Below are 16,500 nucleotides of genomic sequence, written 5' to 3'. Positions count from 1 at the left end.
ACTGCGCCACGGCTGCTCTGACACAGCTGCAGATGCAGACACCAGCAGGCTTGCTGCAGGGCGCCCAACCCCAGCCTGTGGTCCACAGGGGCAAATGGGTCAGTGGCTGCTGCAGCTGGACTGTCTCGAGCCTTTCCAAAGCTCCTGAAAGTTATTGAATGTGTCCAGTGAGGGTCTCTAAAGTAGACCTTAAAAATAGGACTCCCACGCAGTTCTTATTAAAGAGGTTCCCTGGCTGGGGGGTGGGTCAGAGAACAGGACCAATTCTAGAGGAGGAATGGGACACAAGCCATAAAAGGAGGTCTCTGCCGAAGCCTCAGGGAGCTCGGCTCTGACCAAGGGTTACCTGCTGAGGATGACATAAATTCCCAGGCTCTCCTGGTTCTCCCAGTTCAGGCTAAACCAGACTCTAGCAGTCAAAGGGCGCTCTGAAACAATCTGGCCATCCTGAGAATCCTCCTGGGAATGAATTGTGTCTAATTTGAAGCCTCCTGAAAGAGAGAGAGAGCATGAAGATACGAAAAGGGACCCAAGAGAATCTGGGCAGGGCTGCTGCACAACATGATTTGAAAAGCATCTTTGACCATTCTCAGAAGAATTCCTTAGCATCAATAGTCGCCCCAGGTAAGTGATTGCTGGCCCACACTGCACACCTCCACAGGCTGAAGGAAACCCCAGCACACCAAGGATTCACCTACAGGGAGATCCATACAACAGCCAGTCCAGGTCCTTGGAAGGTCTGTAGAGAGGCCAGGCCCAAGCTTTCTCCAGCCCAGCGCCGTATGTGATGTTGGCCTGTCCCCTGCCTAGTGCAGCCCACAGACAGGAACTGGGGTTTGTACTCTTAGTTATGGTGCTTGTCACAGGAAAAGCTCAAACATCTCACAAATTAGCATTATGTTTGTTATTGTTTTAGACATCCGAAGGGGTTCAGCTCCCTTCCAGGCAGCTTTCACTTAAAAAGCTTCCATATAACTTACATAAATGGTTTAAATCCATCAGTATCAGAGCTCCCTTCTTCCCCTCACACACGTGAACTGTTAGGTGGGATATGTCCCTCACAGACCCTGTTCTATACAAAAGCCTATAGCCACCAAAACCCGATTGTGATGTCTTCTGTTTGAGGCTAGTGGTTCCCCCCCCCCTTTCGAGGAGTTTATGTTTCCTGTAATGTGCTACAGCTTGCTTTCCTTGAGTTCCATCACAGTAGTTAAACATACATCCCTCCATGTTGATGAGCCCTGTAGCCACAGATACAGCCGACGCCGGGCTGAGGAAAACAGCTCTGTGTGTGTTGAATGGGTACAGACATTGACTTACAATTGTTTCCCAAAGGATGCGGTGTGGTGGCTGCTGACGTCACATTGTACCAGGTTCCATAGGTTATCTAGGAAAGAAGGGAAGTATCTGGGAGGGTTGTGTAAGTCATGGATAAATACTGACGTTTTATATGAGGGGATTGAGCCTCTGAAAGGTTTGAAATAATCATAGGGGGTGGTCCCAGAATCAGTCCCAAGTGTGACGATTAATGTCGCAGGGAAATTGAAAGGTGGAAATGGGAGGGAAGGAGTTTGTGTATTATTGTTGACCTCAGAAGAAAGGCATTTATGGGAGAAATGGAGTGGGCTGAGACATTGAGGAAGTCCTAATGGTATCAAGGGAGGACACAGGACTGAGCAGACCCATATCTGCAGAGGACACTGTAGCGGGGGCTGGGCCCTGAGAAGGACTGTAAAGTCATGAGGCTGGGTCCCCAGGACCCTCGTAAGTCGGCGATTGTGAAATCCTGCAGGGTTCCAATGAGCATCTTGTTCTAACCCCCTCTCTGAAAACTCCCTGCCTGCTCACTGCAAGAGATGGCTGCAGAATGAGGAGGCGTGGGGGACAGGAAAGGATGGACAGCAGGGACTGAGGAGGGGGGGTGGGCCCAAGAATGAGGCTTCTACTGACTGAGATGGGGAGCCTATGAAACAGGTGCCAGGACAGGAAAAGACAGAATTCAACTCCCGTTTGCGATACTGGAACTGTCGGGACAATATGGCATTTGATCTCAGGTTCAGAGTTGAACTGCACAGTGGCAGCATGTGGCACCCAGTGAGGAAAAGGCAAGAGGGTGCTGTTGGGACGCCAGTGTAGGAAGTGCTGTCTGAGAGGGCAGGATCAACATGACTCCTGCTGCCACCTGGCTTCAGCCGTGGCAGTCACAGACACCTATGTTTGCCCACCCTTCACCCCTCCACCCTAGCACTAATCACACAGAGGTGTTCTTCTCTCTCCCATCTCAGACAGAAAGGAAGCCATGCCTCCCCTGTCTACTTCTTGGGAAAGCTGGGCCAGAACTAGTATGACTAGAGCGCCCATGCTTCCTCACCGGACTGTGGCGTGTGCAGCACAGTCTGCCCGGCTACCCTGGCTCCGGGAAGCTCCAAGCAATTGTGGGATGGGGTACAGTCAGGCCTAAGACAGAGGACTATAGTTACACAGGTGGTTGCTGGGACCTCCAAAGTGGAGGACCTGGTCACTGCTGTAAGACTGCCCCGACCCATTGACACCTCTGCCTTCTGTCACAATCTGGGATGGCTTCCCACTAGCCCAGGGAAACCAACCCCAAGCCCTACCTGAGTGCAGACTCCCACGCTGGTACCTTTGGAAACTCCTTCTCTGAATCCTTCCTCCCCTTCTTCCTGTCCTTACAAGGAGGATTTCAGAAAGGTTTCCCTATTTTCTTTTAAGACTCATGTGTATTTGTGTGTGTTCATGCATGTGTATGTGTGTATATGTGAGTGTGGTGTGTGTGTGTGTGTGTGTGTGTGTGTACTGTTGTCACATACAGGTCCTACTGTCCTAAACCCCTCAGCCCCTCCCTCTTCATCTTGCTCGCTCCTCTCCCACTCCCTCCTCCAGGGAGGTCCATATTTCTCCCTATAGGGCCGTTCTCGCTGCATCATCCAACAGGAAGCCAGAGGCTTTCATTGAGCTTGTCCTTCCTGCATTCTTCAGCCTTTCCCTCAGGGCTCGAGGGGTATGCCAGCCCTCCTGCACACTGCACCACTCCTCCCTTCCACTGTAAGAGTTCTTGGGACTCTACTCATAGTCTCTTCTTTCTGCCTGCACAGGCTTCCTGGAGAGGTCATCAGGGCCCGCAGCAGTTCCTTGTGGAGTTAGGACACTAGCCCTGAAGCCAGCAAATGCAGACTCCAGAGCAAAGTGCATGACCTGCCAGTGCTGGGACTTCAGGCGACCGTCTCAGCCTCTGCAGGCCTCAGCTTGCACATATGCAAAATGGAAGTAGTGAGGAGACTTGTGTAAAAAAAAATAATAATAATCCAGATAGAAAATGAAGGCCCATGCATAGCATGTAATGTCTAAGTTCACATGAACTGCAGCTGGTGCTACTATTATAACAATTATTATTGAACACATCTTGCATAATCTATAATCCAGTATGTTGCAACCTTTCTCCAATCTCTCTCTGTCTCTGTATCTATCTCTGTCTCTATGCCTCTCTGTGGGTACGTCTCTGTTTCTCTGTCTGTCTCTGTCTCCCTCTCTCTGTGTCTCTCATCTCTGTCTCTGTCTGTCTGTCTGTCTCTCTCTCTCTCACACACACACACACACACGACATATAGAGCACCCCACAAGAGGGCTGGATATCTTCTAGCTCCGTTTCTGGTTCCCCTCCCTGCATCCTCACTTCCAGCCTACTTCCCTCTGCTCCAGGCCCCATCCATCATTCCTTGGACTGAAAGATATCCTCAGGCCAGCTCCAGGGGCAGAGGTGACTACACCATTCTTGTGCACCCAGGGAGCAGCAGCTAGCTGAGCAGACAGCAATATCACATGGAAGACAGTTATTTATAGGATGTCAAAGGTGAAGTGGAAAAGGGTGACATTGTGAAGGACCACATGGAGGAGGCTTACCTGGGGTGGAAGATCAGACCCCTACAAGGTAATGAGCCCAGGGCAGTAACCATACTACAGTCACATCAGCGGGCCCGGAAATCCAGATTCTAAACCATTTGCCCAGAAGTTTGGGTTGAGCAGATGTGGGGATGGGTGCATGCACATGTCATGAGACCGTTCAGCAGTTGTTAGCTGAGCAGCTGGGTCTGGTGGTAGCTATGCGATTATGTTGGCTATACTGTGACTCGTGGTTCAGGGCAGGAATGAGGCTGACTCTGGGGACCACAAGATCATAACTGCATTTGGAGAGAGGACAAGACTGTTTCATGACAGGGTTGGTGCTTAGGCATGAGGCCAACCAAACTAAGAACCTCAGACAGTGGCGCTTGCCAGCCTCCAACCACTGTTGTGGTCTCCAAAGACCTCAGTTTGCACATCTGCAAGCAGTAAAATGTAACTTGTTAGTGGAAGAATTCAAGATTCAAGCAGAGCATTTCCTTGCCTGCTGCATAGGCCTTTGGGAAAGGCCTGTAGGTGGTGCCCAGGCAAGGATGGTTATATCTGAGTTGAGTCATTAAGGGAACTGAAAGGAAAGGGGGGAACACAGGAGAAAATGAGTTTAGAAAGTAACTACCCATGAAGTTGGGGGGCAGTACCTCAGCGTGTGACGTTGCGAGCTGTGGAGTCCTGGAAGAAGGATGAGGCTCAGCAGGTTTGGGAGAGCTTCACACTGAGGTTTCATTCATGCCAGAAAGACCCAAGACCTTCTGGGGAGCATTTGTAGATGGCTTGACACACGAGCCTCCCATTCATAAGTGAGGACTCCGGATAGGAGAGGAGGAAGCTGGGACAACGTGGCAACAGTGAGAAAATCTTGCAAGAAGGAGGGACAGAGGGAGTCAAAGCAGGTGGTGAGTCTTGAATACAGACTTAGCAGGAAGGCTTTTTAGAGTGGAGGGAAAAAAATCTGGAAGGGGTGTAGGGAGATGATGGTGTCTCAGTCACCAAGATGACAAAAGCCGAAACCATGTTTGGCAGTATCTGGCCAGAGCAAGGTTTGGAGGGGCCAATGTCTTCCAATGTGAGTGCCGAGAAGATGAGAAGCAGTTGCATGGGTTATCCTGAGAGAAGCCGCGAGAGCAGACCACCTGCTGGCGCATACTGAGGTGAGGGTAGGTAGCAGAACGGACACCGTGCTTGTGCTGACCTCCTTAAAAATCACAAGCCCTGCCTGTCCTGACCTGAGGGCAATTCACATTCTGGTTGCCCTTCAAAGCCTGGCCCTCTGACTCTGTGGAGATTGTCCCTCTTCTCAGGGGCTCTGCAGAGATCTGCGGCCCCACGGTCTACACCTTCGTTTAATTTTCCTTCCCTTTAACCGTCAGGAACTCCACTCAGAATCCTGCCCTGTACTTATCAGGACTCTTTGATTACGAGGGAGGGAGGACAAACGGGGGAAGAGAGTCTTGGTATCCTGTGGTGAGTAGAGAGACCCTAAGGTCAGGTTACTATCCTCCCCGGGCCACCTTGCTTCTGGCTCGCTTGCCAAGTCCTGTCAGTTCTGAAGCCTTAGCTTGTCAATGCCCCCTGATTCAGGGCCTGGTTTAAATATTTACAGAACTGGATACATTGATTAAAGGAAGTGCTGAGGACAGGAACAGTGGTTGTTAATAAATCATGCCAGTGGCTGTTTTTCTTGTGAGAAGCTCCATGGGTCTGATAAGTAGTATACTCATGATTGATCACCTCGGGAGAAGAACCTGTGCTGACGTGGCAGTCCACATGGCCCGTGCAAGAAGAAGCCCCCTGAGGAGTTGCAGAACTGGAGTTGCTCCCCGCCCCCTAGAATGTGGCTTCCGTGTGGCCTGCTTTCCATTACCTGCAGTTCCTGAGAGGGCTGGTTTCTACAGCCTGACAATCAGGGAAAGCCTCTCACTCTGTGTTGACATGTCAAGGGACATGCATGCCAATAACATGGGCAGCCATCACTTATTGCCTGTATTGCCAAGCTTTGCATCCATTGGCCTGGGCCCAGGAAGCTCAGCCTTCCTAGAGAAGCCATCTGGCATCTGTAGACCCCACCCAGTGTCCTCTGGAGGGCCCATCTATGCTGATTGGTCCCTGAGACTGTCAAGTTCTGCTGTCAGCTGCCCTTCCCAGTATGCTAGAGGGAGGAAGAGAAGATGTCTGTCTGGTAGAATGAGCAACTATCAGAGTCTGTTGTAACAAAGTATAAAGACAGATCTATAAATACAGCCCGAAAACAGTCCAGAGCCTCATGTCCCACTGAAGACACCTGAGGGGTCTATTCCATCTTCCGTGGGGTATGGAAGGTTCTAAACGCCTCCCTGTAGGTGACCTACAAAGAAGAATTCAAGAGTGGACAGTGGAGATTAAGCCAACCCACTCACGACAGAGAATCCTCACTCACAGAGCACCGCCTGCCGAGTCTTTAGTTAGACACATCAGGCAATCAAAACACAAAAATCCATGCATTAGATGTCTTAATCTTATTGAGCTTGATGTTTTAAAAAAAGCTTTGGAGGGCTGGAGAGATGGCTCAGTGGTTAAGAGCATTGCCTGCTCTTCCAAAGGTCCTGAGTTCAATTCCCAGCAACCACATGGTCTGGTGCCCTCTTCTGGCCTGCAGACATGCACACAGACAGAATATTGTATACATAATAAATAAATATTTTTTTAAAAAAAGATTTGGAGATGTACACATTGACACGTAGAAAAGAAATCTCAGCAATCAAAGGGGCACACATACCCTCATGTGGGCAAGGAAAGGGACCTAAAAAAAAAAAAAAGACCTTCAGACATGCGGGTCTCCCCATCAGTGATGAATCAGGTGTTTCCTGTGCCTAGTTGATCAAGCAGGGAGTCCCACTTGATCAACCATCTAGAGGAAGGGAACTAATACTGTCCTTTGCACCTCCTGATTTCTGGAGTGTGACTTCTCAAGGTGTGATCTGCAGCACTCTTGGTCATGAGGAAAGTGGTGTGCCAATCACAGCCATACACGATTTTGAAGAAGCCGTATATAAAGGCACTTGAAGTGCCAACAGCCATAGAAAGACCTCTTCTGTTATGAGGGCCCACTGCTGGCTGCTCAGACTCAGGAAACTAATTATCCCTGTAAGCATTCAACTCCTATTCCCTTTATCATGGTTATCATCTCCAAGGCTACCAGTTGATGTGCCAAGCACTCGGCAGGGCTTGATGATCACTCCTCCCCTGGGATAGTTTCTCCTCCTCCTCCTCCCACTTGCTCTGCAGCAGGCATTGTAAACCTATATAGTCTGGAGTTGCTGAGCTGTAGACTGAAAAGAAATTCATAGTGCTGGCAGTGAGGTAAATCCAAGTGTTTGCCCAAAGTCTATATTTCTTCAACTAGACCCCATGGCATGATAGCTAATATCAATTGTCAACTTCTAGACTCACCTTGGAGACAAATCTCATGTCTGTAATGGAGTTTCTGGACTGGGAAAACCCATTCTAAACATTGACAGAACCATTCTACTGACTAGAGCCCTAGAGCTTGAACGTACAGGAAAAAGTAAGCCAAACCCCATCATCTGCCTCCTTCTGTACCTGGAGTGCAGGTGCAATGTGATAGCTGCCTCATGCTACTGTTGCCTTGGCTTCTCTTGACTGTACCCTCCAACTGTATACTAAAGTTAAACTCTTCCTTCCCTAAGTTTCTTTTGCTAAGAACTGTGCCACAGCAACAAAAAACATAACTAATATAGAAACTTGGTACCAGGAGTGAGTCTGTAATACAAAAACTTGGTACCAGGAGTGGGGCTGTAATACAAAAACTTGGTACCAGGAGTGAGTCTGTAATACAAAAACTTGGTACCAGGAGTGGGGCTGTAATACAAAAACTTGGTACCAGGAGTGAGACTGTAATACAAAAACTTGGTACCAGGAGTGGGGCTGTAATACAAAAACTTGGTACCAGGAGTGGGGCTGTTGCCGTGATAAACTTTACCATGTGGTTTTTTTAGGTGTTTGAACTAGAAAATCCCTAATGTGCTGTGAGAAGGGTTTGATGAGTCACTCTGGTGAGTGAGGGGAGGGACAGAATGCTGGGAGAATCATAAACAATGTGTTTTGGAGGAGAATAGGTCTTTTGGGAACTGAGCTGCAAGTCATTAAGAACATATTCTGGAAAACCATCTAGCTGCAATCTTCCCGTAGCCTGAGAATGTCAGTGATGCCGAATGCAAAAGTGATGGACTGCTTTGTGATTTGGTGAGGAAATTCTAGATAGTATAGCATGCAGAATGTGCCATGGCTACTACTCACTGCTCTTCCCTAGGTTTACAGCAAAAGACAACGACAAGTGGAGAGAAAACAAGTACAAAAAGATGCGCTGTTTGGCAAGCAGGAGGGAGAAAAAGCAGGCAGAGAGAGCATGATATCAGACAGGATAGGAACTGAAAAAAAGTAGCTATAATTGTTGAAGAGATTGTCGCCATTAAAGAGGAATCTACATCTCTGTACAAGAACAATATGAAAGTTGCCCTAAGGATAAGAACCCGTAGATCAGAGGCTTTGTTTTCTGAAAATCCAAATTAATTTCAGAGGAGAGCAGAAACTGAGAATGTCACTTGAGGGACGGTTCCATTTGGCCGCTGAAGCCAGACAATGTATGCTGGGGGTCATAGTTTTTGCAGTGAGGCCCTGAGGGTCCATTGTGTGCAACTGTAAAGATAAAGTCTTGTTGAAGTGAGACTCAGGGTTTTGGAGATATTAGGGCCACAAGGAGATCTTCCAAGGAAAAGTGCAAGCGCAGACTGGAGCTGGCCCGAGAGAGCTATGGCAGCGCTTGAGGTGAAATGCTTCCCATACTCTTTAGTCCTAGATGGTTTGAGCCCCAGTGACGGACATGGAGCTGCACAATCTGATGTTTGTCCTGCTGTGTTTTGGTCTCGCTATGGTCCAGTTTTTCCTTGCCATGTCCTCACACCCCTCTTTCAGGAATGTTTACTCTGTGCCGTTGTGCATTGGAAGTGTGTAACTTGTTTTGATGTTATAGGCGCTCACAGTTAAGAGATTTCCCGAGTCTCAGAAGATACTCTGTGTGTACACTTTGATGTATTAGAACTGTTGAAGATTTGTGGGGATGTTTGAAGTTGGACTGGATGCATTTTTCACTATGAGATAGCCGTGAGCCTGTGATGATGAGGGGTGAAGATTATAGCTTTGACACAGTATCTTTGGTGTCAGATCGACAAGTGGTGGACTTTTGATGGTTAATATTGATTGTCAATTGACAAGATCTAGGAGCCCATAGATGTCTGCCTTGCCAAGGGATGTTCTTTTAGTAATTCTTTTTGTAAAACCTAAGTCTGATTACCAATGATAGTCTCTCTATTGATGTTACATTACATGATCTAGAAATCAAGGAAAGGAAACAAATATCTGTGCAAACACATTCTTAACAAAATATGGCAGAAACATGTCAGTTATAAACCTGGCTGGCTTCTGGTCACATGGCCCTAGCTGGTGTTTATAACCACCTTTCTCTACTCCCCATTCTGTATTTCCTCCATCTTCCGCAAGAACCTCAGCAGGCCTTGGCTCTTTTCCTGAAGGAGTGACCCATACCCTCATTCCTTAAATATCTGTGCCCTTTGCCATCTGCCCTGGATTAGGCTGTTGCAGTTTTCCATTGATTTTTAATGAAGCACAGGACATGGAAGTGCCAAGAGGTGGCCTAAAGGAGCTCCTTTACTCCAGACATAATCTTTCTTACCTCCATTGGAGAGAAACAATCCAATTTCTGCATGGTAGTCTAGATTAACCGCCCCTGCTAACACTTATTCCTTTCTTAGCCTGTTGGCCTAAAGGCATCAGAATCTCAAACTGACCAGGGTAAAGACAGAGTTTCCAGTTCAATGGAATGTTATGTCTCCTGGCAGGAGTGCTCCCTGTTCTGGAACCAAAACTTCTAGGCCAGCAGAACTTAAGGTCACTAGGAAAAGTGGGTCACTAGAGGTGATCGAGAGTGGAACTATTCCCTTTTCCACCCCTTGATTCCTGGAGATGGGAGAAACAACATACTATAATGGACGCTGATTCGAAGCATATACTGCCGAGCCCTGCCCTAGCCCTCCAGGCTACTGCCACATAACTGGCTGTAACTGCATCTTCAAAGGGCCATTTCGTTTTGCTATCAGAGCAGCTGCTTCAGGACGGTAGAAACATGGTCAGACCGGTGGATCCTATTATCAAGGGCACACTGCCACACTTCTCTGGCTGTGACTTGAGTTTCCTGGTCCGAAGCAATACCGTATGGACTATCATGACTGTGGATAAGGATTCTATAAGTCCACAGGTGGTATGCAGCAGAAACATTACATGTAGGAAAGGCAAATCTATAACCAGACAGACCAATGTCTTTAAACAGTGATCAGGGTTAAGTGTGATCCTGTATCATGCAGCATAGGGCTAGGCCTATCATCCAGATGGGAGCAGGATGTAGATCCATCTGAAATACAAATACAACATGTTCACCCCTGTGCCCGGTGCTGCTGGAAGACAGTGGTGGCTGTGTTGTGGGAAGGAGCAAGGCTGTGCTGCTCCCAATCACCCCTCCAATTTCTCTTTAGTTTCTCTGGAAAAGCACACTGTGTAGGGTCACCATTCTCCCTTAGTGTAGGAGGTCAGCATAGGGGTGGCCGCATTCCTTGCTCAGTCAAAGCACTGCTGTGACAAGGCTGGTAAGCTCAGTACCAATGGCCAAGAGGTGGCTCTTTTGAATTCAGTCTTAAAGGCTGCGTCGGACATCACCAGCAGCCAGAGCTAAGATCTGAATGGGAGAGAAACACAAAACAAAATGTCCGCACTAGTAGAGTAGTGATGTGGAGGATAAGGACCTTTGGTCCCTGGGTGAGACTTATCCGTAAGGACTAAACCCAGAGAAGTGGAGACTTCTGGATCCCAGTGGCAGAGCGGAAGCTCATGAAGGAAGGCTGTATACCTCCCTGCAAGTACATAAACCCATGCTGCTTCTGAAGTGTTCTGGCATATGCCCCAGAAATCCAAGCGGAAAGTGGATCCAACTTGTTTTGCCATTCTGGGCCCCAGGCCTTGGTCCTGGGATCCAGTGGGGAGCAGATGGGAGCTGCAAGGCTGACCTAGGTCTCTCCACACTCACTGTGTGTTCTTGGCTTCCAGCTCGCTCCAAGAGCCTCGTGATGGGGGAACAGAACCGGAGCCCGGGGAGGCCCCTGGCCCCCCACAAGCTGGGCCCTGTACTCAAGGCCGGCTGGCTGAAGAAGCAGAGGAGCATCATGAAGAACTGGCAGCAGCGATGGTTCGTGCTGCGTGGTGATCAGCTCTTCTATTACAAAGACAAAGATGAGAGCAAGCCCCAGGTAAGGTGTGAAGGTCCTGCATCCCATGGGCGTTGTGCCAGGACAGCGAGGTGGGGCGTGGGGGCTAAGCTTTGAGTGTGAGTACAAGCAAGGACAGTACTCAAGTTTGTCTTACCCCTGTGCATGCTCCCATATCACAGCTTGTTTTTCTAAAGCACACTCCCATCTTCCGAGATGAAAATGGTTCCTTTTAACATTGGCAGAGTACATTCCCGCCTAGCTTAAGAAGCGGCACTTCCCGTCTTCTGCTCAGCAGCTTAGCGCTTCCGACAAAGACATGTGTGCAAATATTTCATTCTCATTATCCAGGAAAATGGGCTCCAGACAAATCTAACCTGACACTGAAATCTGAATCCCTGTGTGACCCGACGTCTGCAGTCTCTGCCTCAAATAGGGGTATTCCCTGTACTACTGGGGACCTCCCCATTTGGGTGATCCACTCAGAACAGCCTCAATTCTCTCACGGGGAAGGAGTCCTGTGGACAACCTGGTTCAGGTTTAAGCATCCAGCATTCAGTGTGCTAAGTCTGGCCTTTGGTTATAGAATTGTTGTGCAATTAGATTCCAGTATCATCCCCGTCCTGTAGGTAATATTGTTCTATTTTGCAAATAAAACCTAAGTTGAAAAAAAGAGTGACTGTCCCGAACCTTACAGGGAGCACACTAGATGGACTTCCAATCCATTTCAGATCCGCTGAACTCACGGCTTTGCTTTCCTCCTGTGTAAAACTGGACTGATGAGATCAGGAATTCCGAGTTTGGACTAGAGCCGCCTTCATCCTGTTCACCGTAGTTTGCTCCACCCTCATGAGTTTTGTCCATTTGTGCTGTTACCTATGTGGCCATCTCCCTAAAGCAGTTCTAATCATTTATGTATTTATTTTTATTGTAGAATTTGCATGACATAGATGGCACCATAGTATCCCTTGTTAAAGCATATAATTCAGTGGATTGAGCTCATTAGCATTAGCGTACAATACGTTTTCATTTTGAGTGCAGATATATTTCAGAAAGGCAAGGTAACGTAACTACCACAGAATAGAAACCATGAGTAGAGATAACCATTGGAATACATGAAGTGAAGCCACCAAGTGACTGATTTGTAGCCAGCTCCTTCCATTACTGCAGGCTGTGGGATGAAGCCTACCTCTGCCCTGTTTCTATTAAAGCTAGTGTTGGGGACACGGAAAAGATACAAGCAAGCCAAACGACACTTCTGACATTCTCAGACTGTTCAACATGGGTGTAACAGAACTTGGCCCAAATTCACATCTTGCTTGCATGGACCATTTGGTCTTTCCCATGCTGCGGGACCACTGAGACATGCACGGTCTCCTGTATACCAAGGCCCTGTAACTTCTGGCTTTGAATGAAGGGGTCTGAGTGTCCTTTCCAACTTGGAGCATTGATGGGGGTATGGCTTGGCACATGTTATCATCCCTTCTGTATTCTTTCCCCAGGGAATATAGTAGCTGTCCCACACTATCTGCAGGGACAGTTCCAGAACCCTCCATCAGTGTTCAAATCCCTGTGTACAATGATTTATTTATTCACGTGTAGCCTTTGTATCCCCTCCCACAAACTTAAAACCATGCCCAGGTTGCTTATAATACCTGGGGCAATCTAAACATAAGCAGTACTGTCTAGCAGTTCATGACAAGAAGACACAATTTGCCCATTTCAGTCTAGATATAACTAGAAATATTAATGATCCATAGAGGTTCAATGCATGGGGGCAGAGGCCATGGCTGCAGACTCCTGGCTTTACCTCTTGCAAGGATTATATGACTCCAGTCCTGCAGAGCACTCTGCTTTGGTGTTTGTGTGACCCGGCTGTGATGAGGCCATGCCCAATAAATGAAGCCGCTAGCTGCTCTTTACCAGAAGTTCACCGTTGTACACCGGACTCCTGTTGTCACCCCCTGCTCCACTCAACCTGTCTTGCTTCCTTTGGAAGTTGTTCATTGTGATGTCGCATGATGCTAGGTGCTGGCAGCCCTGAGGTCCCCTCACTTGGGTGAAGATCCCTCTACTCCAGGCTCTCCCGTGTGTTCCCTGCTGTATACCCTGTAGTGGACCAGGCATCCCTACCTCCAATAAGACGGCTCTAGAGCACGTCTCTCCCAGATTTCCCATTGCTGCCATCTATCCAGACCTTGACAGCTTCTAGTGAGAGCAGCTAATCAAACAATAGTAACCACATCCCCCATTCACTGGCCTGGATGCACAAGGGTATAGTAACCTTATACCCACCCCAGGTCAGTGCAGGTCCTTTATCTCCAGGGAGAACGGCACATCTGTGAAAGGAGCCAGCCTACCCCAACAGGTACCAGTCTCTGCTCAAGACTCCTCTTGTGACTTTCTGTATCTGTTGACCCTTCCAGGGTACTGGGACCTAACCGACGTTCCATAACCAACTCTGACTCCTGGAGCAGCTTTGTTGTACAAGTTCCTAATCGCAAGGCCACTGTTAGTCCAATATGACATTTAGCTTCTACAGTGTGATCTCCAACTGCTGTCACAGTCAACCCACAGATCCCTATCTAATTTCATGAAGTATGTGTAATAGACTAATTCTCAGTATCTGGTTCCCATAAAATACGCCCTGCTCACTGTTCACAGTGACAGCCCAGCCCAGCAGTCAGTCCCTCTCCGTGGAGAGCCTGAGCCAGCTGTTGTAATTGTCAGGAAAGGGTACATCCAACCGCCTGTGATACTGCCCAGAGCTCAGATAAGCATCAGTCATAGCCCATGTCCTTGTTCCCTCGTTCCTTCTCAAAGCCTTTATCTCTTCTCCTTTGTCCCGCCTAGGCCAGGAGGGCCAGCAACTGATAGCACAGAGATGAGGCAGGTGGCTCGCATGAGCTCAGACATAAAAGGCCAAGCAGGAGTGCTTTCCAGATCCCGACATCTGCCCTCATCCCTCCAGCCTTCCCCAGAACATGCTCCGGGCTTTCTAGTCAGCAGACTCTGCACTTTCGCCAGGGAAGGGGTCCAGGGCTGTATCATTTGTCTTTTTTGAGTTGTAATTTCAACTTCTGCTTGAAATGTTTTCCCATGGCATGAAGCTTCCTCGTGCGCTTTGGTGTGCAGCTCTGTGCGTTTCCATTCCTTGGAGACTCACTTTGGTGATCTCAGGCCTTAACCTGTGTGTCTCTTGGCACTGAGCAGCGATGGACCAGAATGGAAATAGCAAGTACAAGATAGAAAAACCGTAGCACCAGAGAAAGAGTCCAAAGCAAGCCACAGGACAGCAAGAGTAGGTGCTGACATTTTAGCACTCATAATAAACAAGAATAAACTAGAATTATCTGCTTCTTAAAAGACAGGAAGTTTGGGGAGATTGGGCCTAAAAATGAGAAGCAAAAGTAAGCAAAAGAATGGGGGGGAGGGGGAGAGGACAGGCGGTGGTGGCGCACGCCTTAAATCCCAGCACTTGGGAGGCAGAGGCAGGCGGATATCTGTGAGTTTGAGGCTTGCTTGGTCTACAAGGTGAGTTCCAGGACAGCAAGGACTGTTACACAGATAAATCCTGTCTTGAAGAGGAAAAAAAAATGGGGGAAGTCTACACCAGGACCTTTGAACAAAAAAGGAAGCAGACTGAGCAGGGTCCCTGAAACCAGGACCTGAGGTGGGGGACACACACTTCAAAATTCCTTCCTAGTTATTGAAAAATGAAGTAAAATCTAACCTTCTAGGTAAGGGCAGCAGATTTAGAAAATCAAACTTGACTGTTTCAACTCCCTAACAAGTTACAACTATAATCAGAGCTAAGACAAGAGAGACAGCCTCTGATGCTGGGCAGACTGGCCAGAGGCAGCTGGTGTGTTTGACTGACCTGGATCCCAGGCAGGGCTGAGGGCTGAGACTTTCAGAAAAGGCCTGTCCCAACCGGCTGGAACTGGCAGCACTGGATGTAGACCAAGAGGAGCAAAGACCAAGAGCCAAGGTTGAGAGTCAGCTTCAAAAGCTGTCAGAGGATTAGGGTGGCAGCTCAGTCCGGTGCTATGATGACCTGAGTTCAATCCCCAGCACCCACATAGGAAGCAGGTGGGTCCCAGCATTTGCTAGGCAGCCAATGTAGCTGAATTAGGTCACCAGCTCCAGGTTCAGCTAGAGACTGTCTCAAAAAAAAAAAAATTCACTTCACACTTAGCTTTCAGGGCCTTCTGGTTAGGAGCAGCCTCCTCCCTGGTCCAGAGAGGAAAGTGAAGAACTTCCGGGGCTTGCGAGGACAGTGGCCCAGGCGGAACGCATCAAACTTCCAGGACTTTAGCCTCTTAGTAGTAAAGGCCAAGATGGCAAAAGAAACTCAGACGAAAACAGGAAGAGGGAGGAGGAGGAAAATGAGGAAGGCTGGGAGAAGGAGAAGTGTCAGCCATAGAAACAGAAATGCCAGAGGGGAGAAGCTCCACATTTAAAATTCTTTACCAGGCCTGGTAGTATAGGCCTGAATTCCTAGCTGCTCTGGAAGCTACGGCCAGTGTATCATAAGTTCAAGGCCAGCATGGGTAACGTAGTGAACCCCTTCTCAAGGGGATGCAGCTCAGAGGAGGAATACTAACCAGCCTGTGCCTGGCTCTGAGCTCAATCCCTAGCACATCCCAGCAACAGAGAACTGTCCCTCACTTCCTTTGAGAAAGACTGCAAACCCGGAGGAGACAGAGAACAAAACCTTCCCTAGGAGGACAGAAGTGAGACTTCCAACTTGGGACACCTAGAAGAGGAAAGAAATGACAAAAGCGTGACAGACAAACCATCTGATCAGGAGCTCTGGAGAGAAAATGGAGAGGATGTGTCCTCAGAGGAATACTGCCGTGAGCCAGCTTCTCACTGCTGGAGTGCGCGCAGGGTGGGGCTGATGAAGCAGACAGCGCTAGGGAGGTGAAGGAAGGGGGAAGAGCGGGAGGAGGCTAGAGGCACAGTCTCAGGTCTCAGCTGTGCTTGGAATCCTCCAGATAATGGCTAAAACACTGTGCCAAGATGCAGTAACATAAACATGGTATTTGGGAAAAGAAAGAAAATCCCATTTAAGAGACTGAAAGTGCTGATCCTGACAGTGGCGGGGGAGGAATGAATTGCTGTCTTGTGGCAGGCATGGTGGAGAACTATTTTAATCCTTGAGTAACTTTGCTCTTAGAAGTCAGTGAAATAAAACTGAAATAATTAATACGGAGTTTGAAAATACAAATAAGCTAGATTGGTAAGG

The 16,500-nt window shown here is 48.4% G+C and overlaps 1 protein-coding gene across 5 annotated transcripts in view; it reads left to right on the top strand.

The window, feature by feature from the left end:
• Arhgap22 (Rho GTPase activating protein 22) overlaps positions 1 to 16,500 on the top strand; it is a 157,783-nt gene that overhangs the window by 46,769 nt on the left and 94,514 nt on the right. For all 5 annotated transcript variants that reach the window (XR_003377069.1, XM_026779908.1, XM_026779909.1 and 2 more), the window contains one exon: positions 11,092 to 11,291. Coding sequence is in view for 4 of the 5 variants with exons in the window: in XM_026779908.1 (XP_026635709.1) it covers positions 11,092 to 11,291 (200 nt within the window). In the remaining variant the exon portion in view is untranslated. The remainder of the gene's footprint in view (positions 1 to 11,091; positions 11,292 to 16,500) is intronic.

Source organism: Microtus ochrogaster, chromosome 6 (assembly GCF_000317375.1).
Source record: "Microtus ochrogaster isolate Prairie Vole_2 chromosome 6, MicOch1.0, whole genome shotgun sequence".
Taxonomy (NCBI): domain Eukaryota; kingdom Metazoa; phylum Chordata; class Mammalia; order Rodentia; family Cricetidae; genus Microtus; species Microtus ochrogaster.
The sequence above is the reverse complement of the archived record's forward strand: the minus strand, read 5'-3'. Positions and strand labels throughout refer to the sequence as shown.